Source organism: Petromyzon marinus (genome assembly GCF_048934315.1).
Source record: "Petromyzon marinus isolate PM22_M1 ecotype Great Lakes invasive population chromosome 80 unlocalized genomic scaffold, UKy_Petmar_22M1.pri1.0 chr80_unloc.2, whole genome shotgun sequence".
NCBI classification, from domain to species: Eukaryota; Metazoa; Chordata; class Hyperoartia; order Petromyzontiformes; family Petromyzontidae; genus Petromyzon; species Petromyzon marinus.
The window spans coordinates 452538-474738 of record NW_027422630.1 but is presented as its reverse complement, the minus strand read 5'-3'; the positions used below and the strand labels follow the sequence as shown (position 1 = coordinate 474738).

Sequence of the window (22201 nt, the reverse complement as noted above, 5' to 3'; positions counted from 1 at the left end):
CGTTACAATTGCACCACGTTACAATTACACCACGTTACAATTGCACCACGTTACAATTACACCACGTTACAATTACACCACGTTACACCACGTTACAATTACACCACGTTACAATTACACCACGTTACAATTACACCACGTTACAATTACACCACGTTACAATTACACCACGTTACAATTACACCACGTTACAATTACACCACGTTACAATTACACCACGTTACAATTACACCACGTTACAATTACACCACGTTACAATTACACCACGTTACAATTACACCACGTTACAATTACACCACGTTACAATTACACCACGTTACAATTACACCACGTTACACCACGTTACAATTACACCACGTTACAATTACACCACGTTACAATTACACCACGTTACAATTACACCACGTTACAATTACACCACGTTACAATTACACCACGTTACAATTACACCACGTTACAATTACACCACGTTACAATTACACCACGTTACAATTACACCACGTTACAATTACACCACGTTACAATTACACCACGTTACAATTACACCACGTTACAATTACACCACGTTACAATTACACCACGTTACAATTACACCACGTTACAATTACACCACGTTACAATTACACCACGTTACAATTACACCACGTTACAATTACACCACGTTACAATTACACCACGTTACAATTACACCACGTTACAATTACACCACGTTACAATTACACCACGTTACAATTACACCACGTTACAATTACACCACGTTACAATTACACCACGTTACAATTACACCACGTTACAATTACACCACGTTACAATTACACCACGTTACAATTACACCACGTTACAATTACACCACGTTACAATTACACCACGTTACAATTACACCACGTTACAATTACACCACGTTACAATTACACCACGTTACTATTACACCACGTTACAATTACACCACGTTACAATTACACCACGTTACAATTACACCACGTTACAATTACACCACGTTACAATTACACCACGTTACAATTACACCACGTTACAATTACACCACGTTACAATTACACCACGTTACAATTACACCACGTTACAATTACACCACGTTACAATGACACCACGTTACAATTACACTACGTTACAATTACACCACGTTACACTACGTTACACTTCACTACAGAGACATTACACTACGTTACACTACACTACAGAGATGTAGGTCGTTACAGAGACGTTACAGAGACACTACAGAGACACTACGTTACAGAGACACTACACTACGTTACACTACACTACGTTACACTACACTACGTTACACTACACTACGTTACACTACACTACAGAGACACTACGTTACAGAGACACTACACTACGTTACACTACACTACAGAGACGTTACACTACACTACAGAGACGTTACAGATACATTACACTACACTACAGAGACGTAGGTCGTTACAGAGACGTTACAGAGACACTACAGAGACACTACGTTACAATTACACTACACTACGTTACACTACACTACAGAGACACTACGTTACACTACGTAACATTACACTACGTTACACTACACTACAGAGAAGTTACAGAGACGTAGGTCGTTACAGAGACGTTACAGAGACACTACGTTACACTACGTTACAATTACACTACGTTACACTACACTACAATTACACTACAGAGACACTACACTACGTTACACTACACTACAATTTCACTACAGAGACACTACACTACGTTACACTACACTACAATTACACTACAGAGACACTACACTACGTTACACTACACTACAGAGAAGTTACAGAGACGTAGGTCGTTACAGAGACGTTACAGAGACACTACGTTACAATTACACTACGTTACACTACACTACAGAGACACTACGTTACACTACACTACAGAGACACTACGTTACACTACACTACGTTACACTACACTACGTTACACTACACTACAGAGACACTACGTTACACTACGTTACACTACACTACGTTACACTACACTACGTTACACTACACTACGTTACACTACAGACACGTTACAATTACACTACGTTACACTACACTACGTTAAACTACACTACGTTACACTACACTACAGAGACACTACGTTACACTACGTTACACTACACTACGTTACACTACACTACGTTACACTACAGACACGTTACAATTACACTACGTTACACTACACTACGTTACACTACGTTACAATTACACTACGTTACACTACGTTACAATTACACTACGTTACACTTCACTACAGAGACGTAGGTCGTTACAGAGACGTTACAGAGACACTACGTTACAGAGACACTACACTACGTTACACTACACTACAGAGACATTACACTACGTTACACTACACTACACTACGTTACACTACACTACACTACGTTACACTACACTACACTACGTTACACTACACTACGTTACATTACGTTACATTACACTACGTTACACTACGTTACATTACACTACGTTACACTACGTTACACTACACTACGTTACACTACACTGCACTACGTTACATTACACTACACTACGTTACACTACACTACACTACGTTACACTGCACTACGTTACACTACACTACACTACGTTACACTACGTTACACTACACTGCACTACGTTACATTACACTACACTACGTTACACTACACTACGTTACATTACGTTACATTACACTACGTTACACTACGTTACATTACACTACGTTACACTATGTTACACTACACTACAGAGACACTACACTACAGAGACGTTACACTACACTACGTTACACTACACTACAGAGACGTTACAGAGACGTTACACTACACTACAGAGACGTTACACTACAGAGACGTTACACTATAGAGACGTTACACTCCAGACATGTTACAGAGACGTTACACTACAGAGACACTACACTACAGAGACACTACACTACAGACACGTTACAGAGACGTTACACTACACTACAGAGACGTTACACTACAGAGACGTTACACTACACTACGTTACACTACGTTACACTACACTACGTTACACTACGTTACATTATGTTACAATACGTTACATTACGTTACACTACGTTACATTATGTTACATTACGTTACACCACGTTACATTACGTTACACTACGTTACATTATGTTACATAACGTTACACTACGTTACATTATGTTACATCACGTTACACTACGTTACACTACGTTACATTACGTTACATTATGTTACATTACGTTACACCACGTTACATTATGTTACATTACGTTACACTACGTTACATTACGTTACACTACGTTACACTACGTTACATTACGTTACACTACGTTACATTATGTTACATTACGTTACACTACGTTACATTATGTTACATTACGTTACACTACGTTACATTATGTTACATTACGTTACACTACGTTACATAACGTTACGTTACACTACGTTATGAGACAGAGTACTGAAGGGGGGAGGGGCGGTGGCGTTACCGTGGAGTGAATACGCGCAAAGGGGAGTGATGACGTAAACCCTAGCAACCACTGCCACGCCCACAGTTACAGTCTCCATAGCGACCGCCGCCCCCTAGCAACCACTGCCACGCCCACAGTTACAGTCTCCATAGCGACCGCCGCCCCCTAGCAACCACTGCCACGCCCACAGTTACAGTCTTCATAGCGACCGCCGCCCCCTAGCAACTACTGCCACGCCCACAGTTACAATCTCCATAGCGACCGCCGCCCCCTAGCAACCACTGCCACGCCCACAGTTACAATCTCCATAGCAACCGCCGCCCCCTAGCAGCCACTGCCACGCCCACAGTTACAATCTCCATAGCGACCGCCGCCCCCTAGCAACCACTGCCACGCCCACAGTTACAGTCTCCATAGCGACCGCCTCCCCCTAGCAACCACTGCTACGCCCGTCAGTTACAATCTCCATAGCGACCGCCTCCTCCTAGCAACCACTGCCACGCCCACAGTTACAATCTCCATAGCAACCACCGCCCCCTAGCAACCACGCCCACAGTTACAATCTCCATAGCGACCGCCGCCCCCTAGCAACCACTGCCACACCCACAGTTACAATCTCCATAGCGACCGCCGCCCCCTAGCAACCACTGCCACGCCCACAGTTACAATCTCCATAGCAACCGCCGCCCCCTAGCAACCACTGCCACGCCCACAGTTACAATCTCCATAGCGACCGCCGTCCCCTAGCAACCACTGCCACGCCCACAGTTACAATCTCCATAGCAACCGCCGCCCCCTAGCAGCCACTGCCACGCCCACAGTTACAATCTCCATAGCGACCGCCGCCCCCTAGCAACCACTGCCACGCCCACAGTTACAGTCTCCATAGCGACCGCCTCCCCCTAGCAACCACTGCCACGCCCACAGTTACAATCTCCATAGCGACCGCCTCCTCCTAGCAACCACTGCCACGCCCACAGTTACAATCTCCATGGCAACCGCCGCCCCCTAGCAACCACTGCCACGCCCACAGTTACAATCTCCATAGCGACTGCCGCCCCCTAGCAACCACTGCCACGCCCACAGTTACAATCTCCATAGCAACCGCCGCCCCCCTAGCAACCACTGCCACGCCCACAGTTACAATCTCCATAGCAACCGCCGCCCCCTAGCAGCCACTGCCACGCCCACAGTTACAATCTCCATAGCGACCGCCGCCCCCTAGCAACCACTGCCACGCCCACAGTTACAGTCTCCATAGCGACCGCCTCCCCCTAGCAACCACTGCCACGCCCACAGTTACAATCTCCATAGCGACCGCCGCCCCCTAGCAACCACTGCCACGCCCACAGTTACAATCTCCATAGCAACCGCCGCCCCCTAGCAGCCACTGCCACGCCCACAGTTACAATCTCCATAGCGACCGCCGCCCCCTAGCAACCACTGCCACGCCCACAGTTACAGTCTCCATAGCGACCGCCTCCCCCTAGCAACCACTGCCACGCCCACAGTTACAATCTCCATAGCGACCGCCGCCCCCTAGCAACCACTGCCACGCCCACAGTTACAATCTCCATAGCGACCGCCGCCCCCTAGCAACCACTGCCACGCCCACAGTTACAATCTCCATAGCAACCGCCGCCCCCTAGCAACCACTGCCACGCCCACAGTTACAATCTCCATAGCGACCGCCGCCCCCTAGCAACCACTGCCACGCCCACAGTTACAGTCTCCATAGCGACCGCCTCCCCCTAGCAACCACTGCCACGCCCACAGTTACAATCTCCATAGCGACCGCCTCCTCCTAGCAACCACTGCCACGCCCACAGTTACAATCTCCATAGCAACCGCCGCCCCCTAGCAACCACTGCCACGCCCACAGTTACAATCTCCATAGCGACCGCCGCCCCCTAGCAACCACTGCCACGCCCACAGTTACAATCTCCATAGCAACCGCCGCCCCCTAGCAACCACTGCCACGCCCACAGTTACAATCTCCATAGCAACCGCCGCCCCCTAGCAGCCACTGCCACGCCCACAGTTACAATCTCCATAGCGACCGCCGCCCCCTAGCAACCACTGCCACGCCCACAGTTACAGTCTCCATAGCGACCGCCTCCCCCTAGCAACCACTGCCACGCCCACAGTTACAATCTCCATAGCGACCGCCTCCTCCTAGCAACCACTGCCACGCCCACAGTTACAATCTCCATAGCAACCGCCGCCCCCTAGCAACCACTGCCACCCCCACAGTTACAATCTCCATAGCGACCGCCGCCCCCTAGCAACCACTGCCACGCCCACAGTTACAATCTCCATAGCGACCGCCGCCCCCTAGCAACCACTGCCACGCCCACAGTTACAATCTCCATAGCGACCGCCGCCCCCTAGCAACCACTGCCACGCCCACAGAGTCACGGTCTCCATGGCGACCGCCGCCCCCTAGCAACCACTGCCACGCCCACAGAGTTACAATCTCCATAGCGACCGCGGTGGCTGTGAGATGTTGACTACCTCGCCTGGTACGCAGGAGGTCGTGGATTCGATCCCGTCCCTGACGACGCCTGCTGCTGCTGCTGCTGTCCACGTGGAGTCTGCCTCTCTCTCTCTCTCTCTGCGGTTATTCCCCGTCCGCGTTCAGGATGAACATCGCCACGGGGTGCTGACGGTGTTACCGTGCCCCGGGTTGAGACTCTCGTCCACCACGCGGTGGTGACGGTGTTACCGTGCCCCGGGTTGAGACTCTCGTCCACCACGGGGTGGTGACGGTGTTACCGTGCCCCGGGTGGTGACGGTGTTACCGTGCCCCGGGTGGTGACGGTGTTACCGTGCCCCGGGTTGAGACTCTCGTCCACCACGCGGTGGTGACGGTGTTACCGTGCCCCGGGTGGTGACGGTGTTACCGTGCCCCGGGTTGAGACTCTCGTCCACCACGGGGTGGTGACGGTGTTACCGTGCCCCGGGTGGTGACGGTGTTACCGTGCCCCGGGTTGAGACTCTCGTCCACCACGGGGTGGTGACGGTGTTACCGTGCCCCGGGTTGAGACTCTCGTCCACCACGGGGTGGTGACGGTGTTACCGTGCCCTGGGTGGTGACGGTGTTACCGTGCCCCGGGTGGTGACGGTGTTACCGTGCCCCGGGTGGTGACGGTGTTACCGTGCCCCGGGTGGTGACGGTGTTACCGTGCCCTGGGTGGTGACGGTGTTACCGTGCCCCGGGTTGAGAGTCTCGTCCCCCACGGGGTGGTGACGGTGTTACCGTGCCCTGGGTGGTGACGGTGTTACCGTGCCCCGGGTGGTGACGGTGTTACCGTGCCCCGGGTGGTGACAGTGTTACCGTGCCCCGGGTGGTGACGGTGTTACCGTGCCCCGGGTGGTGACGGTGTTACCGTGCCCCGGGTGGTGACGGTGTTACCGTGCCCCGGGTGGTGACGGTGTTACCGTGCCCCGGGTTGAGAGTCTCGTCCACCACGGGGTGGTGACGGTGTTACCGTGCCCCGGGTTGAGACTCTCGTCCACCACGGGGTGGTGACGGTGTTACCGTGCCCTGGGTGGTGACGGTGTTACCGTGCCCCGGGTGGTGACGGTGTTACCGTGCCCTGGGTGGTGACGGTGTTACCGTGCCCCGGGTGGTGACGGTGTTACCGTGCCCCGGGTGGTGACGGTGTTACCGTGCCCCGGGTGGTGACGGTGTTACCGTGCCCCGGGTGGTGACGGTGTTACCGTGCCCCGGGTTGAGAGTCTCGTCCCCCACGGGGTGGTGACGGTGTTACCGTGCCCTGGGTGGTGACGGTGTTACCGTGCCCCGGGTGGTGACGGTGTTACCGTGCCCCGGGTGGTGACAGTGTTACCGTGCCCCGGGTGGTGACGGTGTTACCGTGCCCCGGGTGGTGACGGTGTTACCGTGCCCCGGGTGGTGACGGTGTTACCGTGCCCCGGGTGGTGACGGTGTTACCGTGCCCCGGGTTGAGAGTCTCGTCCACCACGGGGTGGTGACGGTGTTACCGTGCCCCGGGTTGAGACTCTCGTCCACCACGGGGTGGTGACGGTGTTACCGTGCCCTGGGTGGTGACGGTGTTACCGTGCCCCGGGTGGTGACGGTGTTACCGTGCCCTGGGTGGTGACGGTGTTACCGTGCCCCGGGTGGTGACGGTGTTACCGTGCCCCGGGTGGTGACGGTGTTACCGTGCCCCGGGTGGTGACGGTGTTACCGTGCCCCGGGTGGTGACGGTGTTACCGTGCCCCGGGTGGTGACGGTGTTACCGTGCCCCGGGTGGTGACGGTGTTACCGTGCCCTGGGTGGTGACGGTGTTACCGTGCCCCGGGTGGTGACGGTGTTACCGTGCCCCGGGTTGAGACTCTCGTCCACCACGGGGTGGTGACGGTGTTACCGTGCCCTGGGTGGTGACGGTGTTACCGTGCCCCGGGTGGTGACGGTGTTACCGTGCCCCGGGTGGTGACGGTGTTACCGTGCCCTGGGTGGTGACGGTGTTACCGTGCCCCGGGTGGTGACGGTGTTACCGTGCCCCGGGTGGTGACGGTGTTACCGTGCCCTGGGTGGTGACGGTGTTACCGTGCCCCGGGTGGTGACGGTGTTACCGTGCCCCGGGTTGAGACTCTCGCCTAGCCCCTCACCGAGATGGCGGCGGTAGCGGCGGAGGTGCACGCTAAGAACTTTCTCTCTGCTCAGCTCCGCGGACCTCGGTTGGTGCCCTGGGGTTGCGGTGGCAGGCGGTGGCGGTGGCGGCGGTGGTGGTGGTGGCGGTGGTGGCGGTGGTGGCGGTGGTGGTGGTGGTGGTGGTGGCGGTGGTGGTGGTGGTGGTGGTGTTGAACTTGGCCTCGTGAAGTCCGAGGCGTCTGCCGCCCGGGAGTCTCCGGGCTCGGTGTCGATGTCTCCAATCCTCACGGAGCCCTCGTCGCTCGACACCAACACCACCACCACCACCTCCTCAAATGGCTCCTCCACCTCTTCGCCCAGGACCGCCTCTTTCTCCACCACCACCAACACCACCTCAACAACCTCCACACTCGCCACCACCTCCACCACCACCTCCTCCACCACCTCCTCCACCACCTCCACCTCCTCCTCCTCCACCACCTCCTCCACCACCTCCTCCTCCATCTCCTCCACCTCCTCACCCGTCACCACCTCAGCAAGCACCTCCTCACCCTTCATCGCCACCACCTCCTCACCCTTCATCGCCACCACCTCCTCACCCTTCATCGCCACCACCTCCTCACCCGTCACCACCTCAGCAAGCACCTCCTCACCACCATCTGCCTCCTCCTCCTCCTCTGTCCCCACTCAGCCATCACCATCTCCCGCTCCTTCCTCACATCATCACCACCACCATAGCCACCCACCTCCTCCGCTATCATCACCACCTCCACCCTCGTCCCAGCCTCATCATCCTCCAGCCTCACCTCCTCATCCTCCTCACTCGTCATCTCCTCCTCCTCCTCTTCCACCACCACCACCACAGCCAACACAACCACCTCATCTTCCTCCACAACCACCACCACCACCACATCTTCCACCACCACCACCACCTCATCTTCCACCACCACCACAACCACCACCTCATCTTCCACCAGCACCACCACCATCACCACCACCAGCACCAGCAGCTGATCTTCCAGCACCAGCACCACAACCAGCAGCAGCTGATCTTCCAGCACCAGCACCACAACCACCAGCAGCTGATCTTCCACCAGCAGCAGCAGCTGATCCTCAGCAGCCGCCCCACTCGCCGTGTGTGCGTGGGGTTCGTTCCTTCCCCTCATCACCACCACCACCAGCAGCAGCACCACCAGCACCTCCATCACCATCACCACCACCAGCAGCTGATCTTCCACCAGCAGCAGCATCACCACCAGCACCACCACCACCAGCACCTCCATCACCATCACCACCACCAGCAGCTGACCTTCCAGCAGCAGCAGCTGATCCTCCGCGGCCGCCCCACTCGCCGTGCGTGCGTGGGGTCCGCTCCTTCCCCTCATCACCATCACCACCACCAGCAGCATCACCACCACCACCAGCACCTCCATCACCATCACCACCACCAGCAGCTGATCTTCCACCAGCAGCAGCATCACCACCAGCACCACCACCACCAGCATCACCACTACCACCAGCACCTCCATCACCATCACCACCACCAACAGCTGATCTTCCACCAGCACCAGCATCACCACCAGCACCACCACCAGCAGCAGCTGATCTTCCAGCAGCAGCAGCATCACCACCAGCACCACCACCACCAGCACCTCCATCACCATCACCACCACCAGCAGCTGATCTTCCACCAGCACCAGCAGCTGATCTTCAACCACCACCAGCAGCAGCAGCTGATCCTCAGCAGCCGCCCCACTCGCCGTGCGTGCGTGGGGTCCGCTCCTTCCCCTCATCACCACCACCAGCAGCAGCAGCAGCACCAGCAGCAGCTGATCTTCCACCAGCACCAGCATCACCACCAGCACCACCACCACCAGCAGCTGATCTTCCACCACCAGCAGCAGCTGATCTTCCAGCACCACCAGCAGCTGATCCTCCTCCGCAGCCGCCCCACTCGCCGTGCGTGCGTGGGGTCCGCTCCTTCCCCTCCTCCTTCCTCTTCTCGCTGGAGCTGCAGACGGCCCTGGGCTTCGGGGCCCGCGCGCCCAGCGGGGCCTGCGCCGGAGGCCTCGCCTGGACCGTCGCCTCCGTGGGCCTGGTGGCGGCCCAGTGCTTGTGGGGCCTCGCCGCCTCCTCCGTGCTGCTGGGCTGCGTCTTTGTACGCACGGCCACAGCGCGGAGCCGCGCGGGGACACTCCTCTTCAGCCGCAGGGCCGTCGTGGCGCTGAGGGACGGCCGCCTCTGCCTCATGGTGCGAGTGGCCGACCTCAGGGCGTCCATGATCGTCCGGGCCTCCGTGAAGATGCAGGTGACAGGGGGGTGAGGGAGAGAGACACAGGGAGAGAGAGAGACACAGGGAGAGAGAGACACAGGGAGAGAGAGAGACACAGGGAGAGAGAGAGACACAGGGAGAGAGAGAGACACAGGGAGAGAGAGAGACACAGGGAGAGAGAGAGAGACAGGGAGAGAGAGAGACACAGGGAGAGAGAGAGAGACAGGGAGAGAGAGACACAGGGAGAGAGAGAGACAGGGAGAGAGAGAGACACAGGGAGAGAGAGAGACACAGGGAGAGAGAGAGACACAGGGAGAGAGAGAGACACAGGGAGAGAGAGAGACACAGGGAGAGAGAGAGACACAGGGAGAGAGAGAGACACAGGGAGAGAGAGAGACACAGGGAGAGAGACACAGGGAGAGAGAGAGACAGGGAGAGAGAGAGACACAGGGAGAGAGAGAGAGACAGGGAGAGAGAGAGACACAGGGAGAGAGAGAGACACAGGGAGAGAGACACAGGGAGAGAGAGAGACAGGGAGAGAGAGAGACACAGGGAGAGAGAGACACACAGGGAGAGAGAGAGACACAGGGAGAGAGAGAGAGACACAGGGAGAGAGAGAGACACAGGGAGAGAGAGAGACACAGGGAGAGAGAGAGACACAGGGAGAGAGAGAGAGACAGGGAGAGAGACACAGGGAGAGAGAGAGACACAGGGAGAGAGAGACACAGGGAGAGAGAGAGACAGGGAGAGAGAGAGACACAGGGAGAGAGAGGGGGGTGAGGGGGAGAGACACAGGGAGAGAGAGACAGGGAGAGAGAGAGACACAGGGAGAGAGAGAGAGAGACACAGGGAGAGAGAGAGAGACACAGGGAGAGAGAGAGAGACAGGGAGAGACACAGAGAGTGAGAGGGGGGTGAGGGGGAGAGACACAGAGAGAGAGTGATGGAGAGAGTGAGTGAGTGAGACAGTGAGAGAGTGTGAGAGAGTGAGTGAGTGAGACAGTGAGAGAGTGATGGAGAGTGAGAGACAGTGAGAGAGAGAGTGTGAGAGAGAGAGAGTGAGACAGTGAGAGAGTGATGGAGAGTGAGTGAGACAGAGAGTGTGAGAGAGTGTGAGTGAGAGAGAGTGAGAGAGAGAGTGAGAGAGTGAGACAGTGAGAGAGTGACAGTGAGAGAGAGAGTGAGTGAGACAGTGAGAGAGAGAGACAGTGAGAGAGTGATGGAGAGTGAGAGAGTGTGAGAGAGTGAGAGAGTGAGAGAGAGAGAGTGTGAGAGAGAGTGAGTGAGAGAGAGTGAGAGAGAGAGTGAGAGAGTGAGACAGTGAGAGAGTGACAGTGAGAGAGAGAGTGAGTGAGACAGTGAGAGAGAGAGACAGTGAGAGAGTGATGGAGAGTGAGAGAGTGTGAGAGAGTGAGAGAGTGAGAGAGAGAGAGTGTGAGAGAGAGTGAGTGAGAGAGAGTGAGAGAGAGAGTGAGAGAGTGAGACAGTGAGAGAGTGACAGTGAGAGAGAGAGTGAGTGAGACAGTGAGAGAGAGAGTGAGTGAGAGAGAGTGAGAGAGTGAGTGAGACAGTGAGTGAGTGAGACAGTGAGAGTGAGTGAGTGAGACTTTGACTTTCGACTGCCTCTATTCAGGCTTCCACCTGCTATTGCAGTGGATCCACAGTGCATCGGACCATGGTCCGGGCAGCAAACGGTGATGGGGGGAGGGGAAAAAAACCCCGGCACTGGGCCGTGGCTCACTCGCCGTCACCTGCAGCGTCCCGTACACGGGAACAAAAAACCTCTTCTCAAACGACGCTCGACCGGGCATCATCCACGCCAAGCTTATGGGTGGGTGGGTGGGGGAGGAGGAGGGGGTAGTCCCAGCTAAAAACAGCAACAAACGACGACGACACCGGTCAAGCGCGTCAACACACGCACGAACGACCGACGGCACAACCGGTGCACACAAGCACGGCGCTCCGTAGCGCGGATCGGGGCGAGAGTTACACCACAGCCTCCGCTCATCCACACGTGCGCACAGGAAATAGAGAAAACGCAATCCTCGACAAACAAACACACACACACACGCACACACACACACACGCACACACACACACACGCACACACACACACGCACACACCACACACACACGCACACACACACACACCACACACACACACCACACACACACACACACGCCTCGCAAGTCCACGCTCGCACCACGCCGCCGGAGGGAGCCTCGGCTCGCACGACGTGCGGGCGGGCACCGGGAGCGTTCGAAAAGTAAAAGTCAGCGTGCCGTCCGTGACTGTACGCGGGGCCTGGCCGGCCCCCCGCACCGCTCGAGGGCACGCCGGCCGGCCGCCGTGCCCTCGGCGGAGACGTCGCGATATTCATGCAGCACCGCCACCGAGGAGCGGCTGCACGTCGGCGACACCCTGCAATTTCTTTTTGCGTGTCTTGTAGATAGCCATTATTCAGCTCTGCGCGATGGCAAAGTTCGCCAAGCGGTGCCGCCTGCTCGTCAGGTAAGGCACCCCCTTGTAGAAGGGGACCCCCAGTTTCACAAAAGACGTTCCCAGGAGCTGAAACAGCGGGCCGAGCCGTGGGCATTCCAGATGCTGGTGAGCCAGGTCCTCGACCGCGCCGAGGAACCCGCACAGGTCCGACGCCCCGGGGGTGACCTTGCTGAGCCACGCGGGAGAGGGCGGCGTCCAGCGCGCGAGCACTCCGTCGGAGGTCTCCGCAGCGCTTCGTTACGGGGGACTTGTAGAAAACACTCCCACTGGGGGGTGAGCCTCGGGCGAGGGGGAGGGAAATGAGCCCTCCATTTGATGTCCGGCGCGTCCGCCAACTCCGTGCGGCGGAGCGCCTTCACGCAGCATTCGTAGAGAGAGCCTTCATCGGATCGCCCTCGAGGCCCACGGCCTTCTTGCATCGATCGAGCCGCAGCAGCTTTCCGGCATCGCAGCGCCCCGGGGGACTGCGATGCCGGAGAGGAGGAGCCCCGGGAAGGGCGGGGGGGGGGGGGTAGAGGTGGGTGAGTGGGTGGGTGGGGGGGGGGTGGGTGAGGGGGGGTCGGGGTGGGGGGTCCCTCGGTGCCACGATCCAAGTCCCAATAGGACCAGCTCCCTGTCGTACCCCAGGCGCCCGCCCGCACCCCTCAACAGGCTGAGGGGCCCCAGCGCTGTCCGCTGGGGTCCCTCCCGTTGGTACAACAGGCGCCCGGCCGCACCCCCTCAGCCTGAAAAACACAAACTTTGGCGGTGACATCCACCAGGCCCTGACCGCCCTCTCGCACCGGCAGGTGGAGCACGCCCGGCTTCGTCCAGCGCTTACCGCACCAGACGAGGTGGACGAGCGAGCGGCCCGTCCCCAGGAGCAACCAGTCGGGGGGCTGAAGGACTTTAGCCCGGTGCCATAAGACAGACGCCACCAGGCTGTTTTCCCACCAGCACCCGCCCCCTGAAGGACAGTAGCGGGGCCAGCTTCGTCCACGCCGAACAGCTTGGCCTCAAACGCTTCTTTCAGCTCGGTCCAGTTTCGTTCAAACGCCCGCGGTCTGCCCAGGTGAACCCCCCCCGGGGTACCGCACACCCTCGTCCTGCCACGTGACTCCCCCTGGGGAGGAGCACGGAGCGCACGACGCCCCGCGCTCCCAGGCAGAGGGCCTCGCTCTTCTCCCCGTTGACCTTGGCGCCGGACGCTCGTTCGAATGTCGCCACAGCCCTGCGGAGCGTTGAGATGGTCTCTTGCGTCGCCGACCACCACGCACACGTCATCTGCATAGGCCGACACCTTATAGCGACGTTCCCCGGGCAAAAACTTCCTTCAGCCTCCGCACCAGCGGCTCAACGCTCAGGGCATAGAGGAGCCCTGGGAGCGGGCGCCCCTGCCTGATGCCCCTCGTCACAGGGAAGGGGGCACCGAGCCACTGATTTGTCTTTACCAGACTACACGTGCCCTCATACAGGAGCTTCACATATGCGCGACAAAGAAACTGTCCGAAACCCAGAGAGGTGAGCGGCTTCCCCAGGTACGTGCGGTCAACTCTATCAAAGGCCTTTTCTAAGTCCATAAAGAGGAGGCCTGATTCCTTGCCATGAAAATCAGCGAGAGATGTTGCATCCCTGACCGTGCTCATGTTGTCGTAAATGCACCGGCCAGGGATGCAATAAGTCTGTTCAGGGCCAACCAGTTTCCCCACAACCGCTTTGAGCCGATTCGCCGCGACCTTGGCGAAGATCTTGTAGTCTACGCACAAGAGGGAGACGGGCCGCCAGTTCTCAATGCGCCTCAAGTCCCCCTTCTTGGGCAGCAGCGTGACCACGGCCCTCCTGCAGCTCAGCGGGAATTCTCCCTCTCGCAGGCTCCCCTCCGGCACCCCCGAGCAGGTGGGGGGGGGCAATCTCATTCCAGAAGACTTCATAAAACTCTACCGGCAAACCATCCAACCCCGGGGCCCTGCCAGTCGCGAGGCCACTCGCCGCGTCGGTGAGCTCGGTCAGAGCGACGGGGCCGTCTAGACGCTCGCTATCCGAGACCTCCAGAGCGGGGCCTCCTTCCAGTAGATCCCGCACAGCCTCGTTATCTACCACGCCCTCGCTGAAAAGCCCAGCATAGCAATCCCTCGCCACCCTGGCAATCTCGCCCTCCTCCGTGGCCTCCTCCCCCGTCGCGGTGCCTAGTCCCCCAAAATTGCTCCTCCCTACCGGGGGTTTTTTTTTTGCCAGCCCACAAAAATATTTAGAGGGCGCGTCCATGCGCATTAAAAAAATGATGCAATCTATTCCCGCATAAAAAACCACAGTCGTGGGCCTGCTGGTCCGTGACTGCTCGGAGAGGCCGCTGCTTCCCCGGGAGCACCATCCCCTTGTCATCGGGGTCGCCATCGCCGCTGCCGCTCTGGACCAAGCCCAACTCTCCCTCGAGCAGCAGCAACTCACGCCCCAGCCGTCGTCGCTCCGTCTCCGACGGTCGCACAGTGGCCCCGCAGCCGCAGGCAGAGGGCCTCTGACCTGGGCCTTTGTGTCCTCCCACCACTGCCGTGCCGAGCCGAAGGCACTCTCTTGCCGGCCTCCCAACGGGCCCTGAATGTCGCCTCGAACCCTTCGTTGTCCAGCAGCCGCACGTCCAGCTTGCAGTAGGCGCTGCGGCGCTCTGCCCCGGAGAACCGCAGCCGCGCACTCGCGGGGTGATGGTCTGAAAAACCGGACGGGGTGATGGTGCTGTCGCCGAGCAGAGAGACAGAGAGAGACAGGGAGAGTGAGAGAGTGAGATGGAGAGAGGGTGAGAGAGTGAGAGAGTGAGACAGGGAGAGTGAGAGAGTGAGATGGAGAGAGTGAGAGAGGGTGAGAGAGAAAGAGTGAGAGAGAGAGAGAGCGTGAGAGACAGAGAGTGAGAGTGAGACAGGGAGAGTGTGAGAGTGAGATGGAGAGAGTGAGAGAGGGTGAGAGAGAGAGAGAGAGCGTGAGAGACAGAGAGTGAGAGAGAGAGGGGGTGAGGGGGAGAGAGAGCGTGAGAGAGTGAGATGAGAGAGAGGGTGACAGAGAGAGAGAGAGAGTGAGGAGAGTAAGTGAGAGTGTGAGAGTGAGATGGAGAGAGTGAGAGATGGAGAGAGTGAGAGAGGGTGAGAGAGAAAGAGTGAGAGCGAGAGAGAGCGTGAGAGACAGAGAGTGAGAGAGAGAGGGGGAGAGAGAGAGCGTGAGTGAGAGAGTGAGAGAGTGAGATGAGAGGAGGGTGACAGAGAGAGAGTGAGGAGAGTAAGGGAGAGTGTGAGAGTGAGATGGAGAGAGTGAGAGAGGGTGAGAGAGGAAGAGTGAGAGTGAGAGAGAGAGCGTGAGAGACAGAGAGTGAGAGAGAGAGGGGGTGAGGGGGAGAGAGAGAGCGTGAGAGACAGAGAGTGAGAGAGAGAGGGGGTGAGGGGGAGAGAGAGAGCGTGAGAGAGTGAGAGAGTGAGAGAGACAGAGAGTGAGAGTGTGAGAGAGTGAGAGACAGAGAGACAGACAGAGAGTGAGAGAGTGAGATGAGAGAGTGTGAGAGACAGAGAGTGAGAGACAGAGAGACAGACAGAGAGTGAGAGAGTGAGAGAGAGACAGAGAGTGAGAGAGTGAGATGAGAGAGACAGAGAGTGAGTGAGAGACAGAGAGTGAGAGAGTGAAATGAGAGAGAGTGAGAGACAGAGAGTGAGAGAAAGAGAGACAGACAGAGAGTGAGAGAGTGAGATGAGAGAGAGTGAGAGACAGAGAGACAGACAGAGAGTGAGAGAGTGAGATGAGAGAGAGTGAGACAGAGTGAGAGACAGAGAGTGAGAGAGTGAGAGACACATACAGAGAGTGAGAGAGTGAGACAGAGTGAGAGACAGAGAGACAGACAGAGAGTGAGATGAGAGAGAGTGAGAGACAGAGAGACAGACAGAGAGTGAGAGAGTGAGATGAGAGAGAGTGAGAGACAGAGAGTGAGAGACAGAGAGTGAGAGAGTGAGAGACACATACAGAGAGTGAGAGAGTGAGACAGAGAGTGAGAGAGTGAGAGACACATACAGAGAGTGAGAGAGTGAGATGAGAGAGTGTGAGAGACAGAGAGACAGACAGAGAGTGAGATGAGAGAGTGTGAGAGACAGAGAGACAGACAGAGAGTGAGATGAGAGAGTGTGAGAGACAGAGAGACAGACAGAGAGTGAGATGAGAGAGTGTGAGAGACAGAGAGACAGACAGAGAGAGACAGACAGAGAGTGAGAGAGTGAGATGAGAGAGTGTGAGACAGAGAGTGAGAGACAGAGAGAGAGAGTGAGAGAGAGAGAGTTAGGGTAGAGAGAGATAAGAGAGTGAGAGAGTGAGAGGGTGAGAGAGAGACAGAGACAGAGAGTGAGAGACAGAGAGAGAGATAAGAGAGTGAGAGGAGAGTAAGAGAGAGACAGAGAGTGAGAGAGAGAGAGTGAGACAGAGAGAGTGAGAGACAGAGAGACAGAGAGTGAGTCAGAGAGAGTAAGGGAGAGAGAGATGAGAGAGAGTGAGACAGAGAGTGAGTGAGAGAGTGAGAGAGAGATGAGAGAGTGAGAGGAGTGTTAGGGTTAGGGGACTCCCCAGTGGTAGCCGTCCCTACACATCACGAGGTGAACACCTCCACTGTCCGTGGGACTGTTCAGGCTTCTTGTGGTGCTGCTGATGACGACTCCGACGATGGTGACGACGACTCCATTGATGATGATGACGCTGATGATGCTGATGACGCTGATGATGCTGATGACGCCACTGATGATGACACCGATGACGACGATGATGACGCCGCTGATGATGATGACGCTGCTGACGATGATGACGCCGCTGATGATGATGACGCTGCTGACGATGATGACACCGATGACGACGATGATGATGACACCGATGGTGACGCCGACGATGATGACGATGGTGACACCGATGATGACGCCGCTGATGATGACACCGATGACGACGATGATGATGACGCTGCTGACGACGATGACACCGATGATGACGATGACGACGATGATGACGTTACTGATGATGACACCGATGACGACGACGATGATGATGACACCGATGATGATGACGATGACGTCACTGATGACGACGACGACGATGACGCCGCTGCGACTGTTGTCTCCAGGTGGTGGAGGGCTCGCGCACACAGGAGGGGGAGGTGGACCTCCTGCACCAGGTGGACTTGAGGGTGGAGGGTGGTGGTGGTGCTGGTGGTGCTGGGGGTTCCTCCTCCTCCTCCTCGTCGTCGATTCTCTTCCTCGTGGCTCCCATCGTCGTGGTTCACCCCATCGGCCCGGCCAGCCCCCTCTACCGCCTGTCTGCCGCACAGCTCGCCGCGTGAGTTGCCATGGTTACCACCCCGGTTACCACCCCGGTTACCACCCCGGTTACCACCCCGGTCACCACCCCGGTTACCACCCCGGTTACCACCCCGGTTACCACCCCGGTTACCACCCCGGTTACCACCCCGGTTACCACCCCGGTTACCACAATTTCACGATTACGACGACGGTTAACGCAATTGTGACGATTGCCAGGCAATATCGGGTCACCACCACCACCACCACCACGTGGTTCACCACCACCACCACGTGGTTCACCACCACCACCACGTGGTTCATCACCACCACCACCACGTGGTTCACCACCACCACGTGGTTCATCACCACCACGTGGTTCATCACCACCACCACGTGGTTCACCACCACCACGTGGTTCATCACCACCACGTGGTTCATCACCACCACGTGGTTCATCACCACCACCACCACCACCACATGGTTCATCATCACCACCACCACGTGGTTCATCACCACCACGTGGTTCATCACCACCACCACCACGTGGTTCACCACCACCACGTGGTTCATCACCACCACGTGGTTCATCACCACCACCACGTGGTTCACCACCACCACGTGGTTCATCACCACCACGTGGTTCATCACCACCACGTGGTTCATCACCACCACCACCACCACATGGTTCATCATCACCACCACCACGTGGTTCATCACCACCACGTGGTTCATCACCACCACCACCACGTGGTTCACCACCACCACGTGGTTCATCACCACCACGTGGTTCATCACCACCACGTGGTTCATCACCACCACCACCACCACCACATGGTTCATCATCACCACCACCACGTGGTTCATCACCACCACGTGGTTCATCACCACCACCACGTGGTTCACCACCACCACGTGGTTCATCACCACCACGTGGTTCATCACCACCACGTGGTTCATCACCACCACCACCACCACCACATGGTTCATCATCACCACCACCACGTGGTTCATCACCACCACGTGGTTCACCACCACCACGTGGTTCACCACCACCACCACCACGTGGTTCATCACCACCACCACGTGGTTCATCACCACCACCACCACCACCACGTGGTTCACCACCACCACGTGGTTCACCACCACCACCACGTGGTTCACCACCACCACCACCACCACGTGGTTCACCACCACCACCACCACGTGGTTCACCACCACCACGTGGTTCACCACCACCACCACCACCACGTGGTTCACCACCACCACCACGTGGTTCACCACCACCACCACCACGTGGTTCACCACCACCACCACCACCACGTGGTTCATCACCACCACCACCACCACGTGGTTCATCACCGCCATCACGTGGTTCACCACCACCACCACCACCACGTGGTTCATCACCACCATCACCACGTGGTTCATCACTGCCACCACGTGGTTCATCACCACCACCACCACGTGGTTCACCACCACCATCACCACGTGGTTCATCACCACCATCACCACGTGGTTCATCACCACCACCACGTGGTTAATCACCACCATCACCATGTGGTTCACCACCACCACCACCACCACGTGGTTCACCACCATCACCACGTGGTTCACCACCACCATCACGTGGTTCACCACCACCACCACGTGGTACACCACCACCACGTGGTTCACCACCACCACGTGGTTCACCACCACCACCTCGTGGTTCACCACCACCACCACGTGGTTCACCACCACCATCACTTGGTTCACCACCACCACCACGTGGTTCACCACCACCATCACGTGGTTCACCACCACCACGTGGTTCACCACCACCATCATCACGTGGTTCACCACCACCACGTGGTTCACCACCACCACCACCACGTGGTTCACCACCACCATCATCACGTGGTTCACCACCACCATCACGTGGTTCACCACCACCATCATCACGTGGTTCACCACCACCACGTGGTTCACCACCACCACGTGGTTCACCACCACCACCACCATCACGTGGTTCACCACCACCACGTGGTTCACCACCACCATCATCACGTGGTTCACCACCACCACCACGTGGTTCACCACCACCATCACGTGGTTCACCACCACCATCACGTGGTTCACCACCACCACCACCACGTGGTTCACCACCACCACCACGTGGTTCACCACCACCATCACGTGGTTCACCACCACCACGTGGTTCACCACCACCACGTGGTTCACCACCACCACGTGGTTCACCACCACCACGTGGTTCACCACGTGATGATGCCCCCTGCCCCCCAGGCACCCCCAGCTGGAGGTGGTGGTGCTGCTTCAGGGAGTGGTGGAGTCTACTGGCACCACCACGTGGTTCATCATCACCACCATCACCACGTGGTTCACCACCACCACGTGGTTCATCACCACCATCACCACGTGGTTTATCATCACCACCACCACGTGGTTCATCACCATCACCACGTGGTTCACCACGTGATGATGCCCCCCTGTCCCCCCAGGCACCCCCAGTTGGAGGTGGTGGTGTTGCTTCAGGGAGTGGTGGAGTCTACCGGCACCACCACCCAGGCCCGGGCCTCCTACCGCCCCGCGGACATCGTCTGGGGTCACCGCTTCGTGCCCATGTCCAGCGGGGGAGACACGCGGGGACACCACGGGGGAGACACGCGGAGACACGGGGGAGACACGCGGAGACAAGGGGGAGACACGCGGAGACACCGCGGGGGAGACACGCGGAGACACGGGGGAGACACGCGGAGACACGGGGGAGACACGCGGAGACACGGGGGAGACACACGGAGACATGGGGGAGACACGCGGGGACATCACGGGGGAGACACGCGGGGACACGGGGGAGACACGCGGAGACACGGGGGAGACACGTGGGGACACGGGGGAGACACGTGGGGACACGGGGGACACGGGGGAGACACGTGGGGACACGGGGGAGACACACGGAGACACGGGGGAGACACGTGGGGACACCACGGGGGAGACACGCGGAGACACCACGTGGGAGACACGCGGGGACACGGGGGAGACACGTGGAGACACGGGGGACACGGGGGAGACACGTGGGGACATCACGGGGGAGACACGTGGAGACACGGGGGACACGGGGGAGACACGTGGGGACACGGGGGACACGGGGGAGACACGCGGAGACACCACGTGGGAGACACGCGGGGCTGGAAGCAGCATGGAGGAGGGGGTTGTGATGACGACGATGACGATGATGATGACGTGAGAGGGAGCTCGCGGATGGACGAGGATGTGGAGGAGAGGGAGGAGGAGGAGGCTGATGACGTTGACCACGTGGACGATGACGTTGATCACGTGGACGATGACGTTGACCACGTGGACGATGACGTTGACCACGTGACGGATGACGTTGACCACGTGGACGATGACGTTGACGACGTTGGCCGTGGTGTCGGCGACGAGCTGAGCTCCTGCGACGAGGTGGGGGGCTCGGACAGCGACGAGGTGGGGGGCTCGGACAGCGACGAGGTGGGGGGCTCGGACAGCGACGAGGTGGGGGGCTCGGACAGCGACGAGGTGGGGGGCTCGGACAGCGACGAGGTGGGGGGCTCGGACAGCGACGAGGTGGGGGGCTCGGACAGCGACGAGGTGGGGGGCTCGGACAGCGACGAGGGTCGCTTCGTCGTCGACTTCTCAAACTTCTCGCGCACGAGCGCCGTGCCGACCCCGCGGTGCAGCGCCCGGCAGTGGGACCTCGCCAAGAGGGAGACAAAGACGGCCGGGAGGGAGACAAAGACGGCCGGGAGGGAGACAAAGACGGCCTGGAGGGAGACAAAGAGATGAAGTAGTGTGTGTGTAGTGTGTGTGTGGTGTGTGTGTGTGTGGTGTGTAGTGTGTGTGTGTGGTGTGTGTGTGTGTGGTGTGTGGTGTGGTGTGTGTGTGGTGTGTGTGTGGTGTGTGTGTGTGTGGTGTGTAGTGTGTGTGTGTGGTGTGTGTGTGTGTGGTGTGTGTAGTGTGTGTAGTGTGTGTGGTGTGTGTGGTGTGTGTGTGTGTGGTGTGTGTAGTGTGGTGTGTGTGTGGTGTGTGTGTGTGTGT

At 57.6% G+C, this 22201-nt stretch overlaps 1 protein-coding gene across 1 annotated transcript in view; it reads left to right on the top strand.

The window, feature by feature from the left end:
- LOC116958640 (uncharacterized) overlaps positions 1-22201 on the top strand; it is a 50241-nt gene that overhangs the window by 26866 nt on the left and 1174 nt on the right. Inside the window, exons 3-5 of the mRNA XM_076058895.1 lie at positions 8141-10376; positions 17953-18164; positions 20626-21883. Of these exons, the coding sequence (XP_075915010.1) occupies positions 8141-10376; positions 17953-18164; positions 20626-21883 (3706 nt within the window). The remainder of the gene's footprint in view (positions 1-8140; positions 10377-17952; positions 18165-20625; positions 21884-22201) is intronic.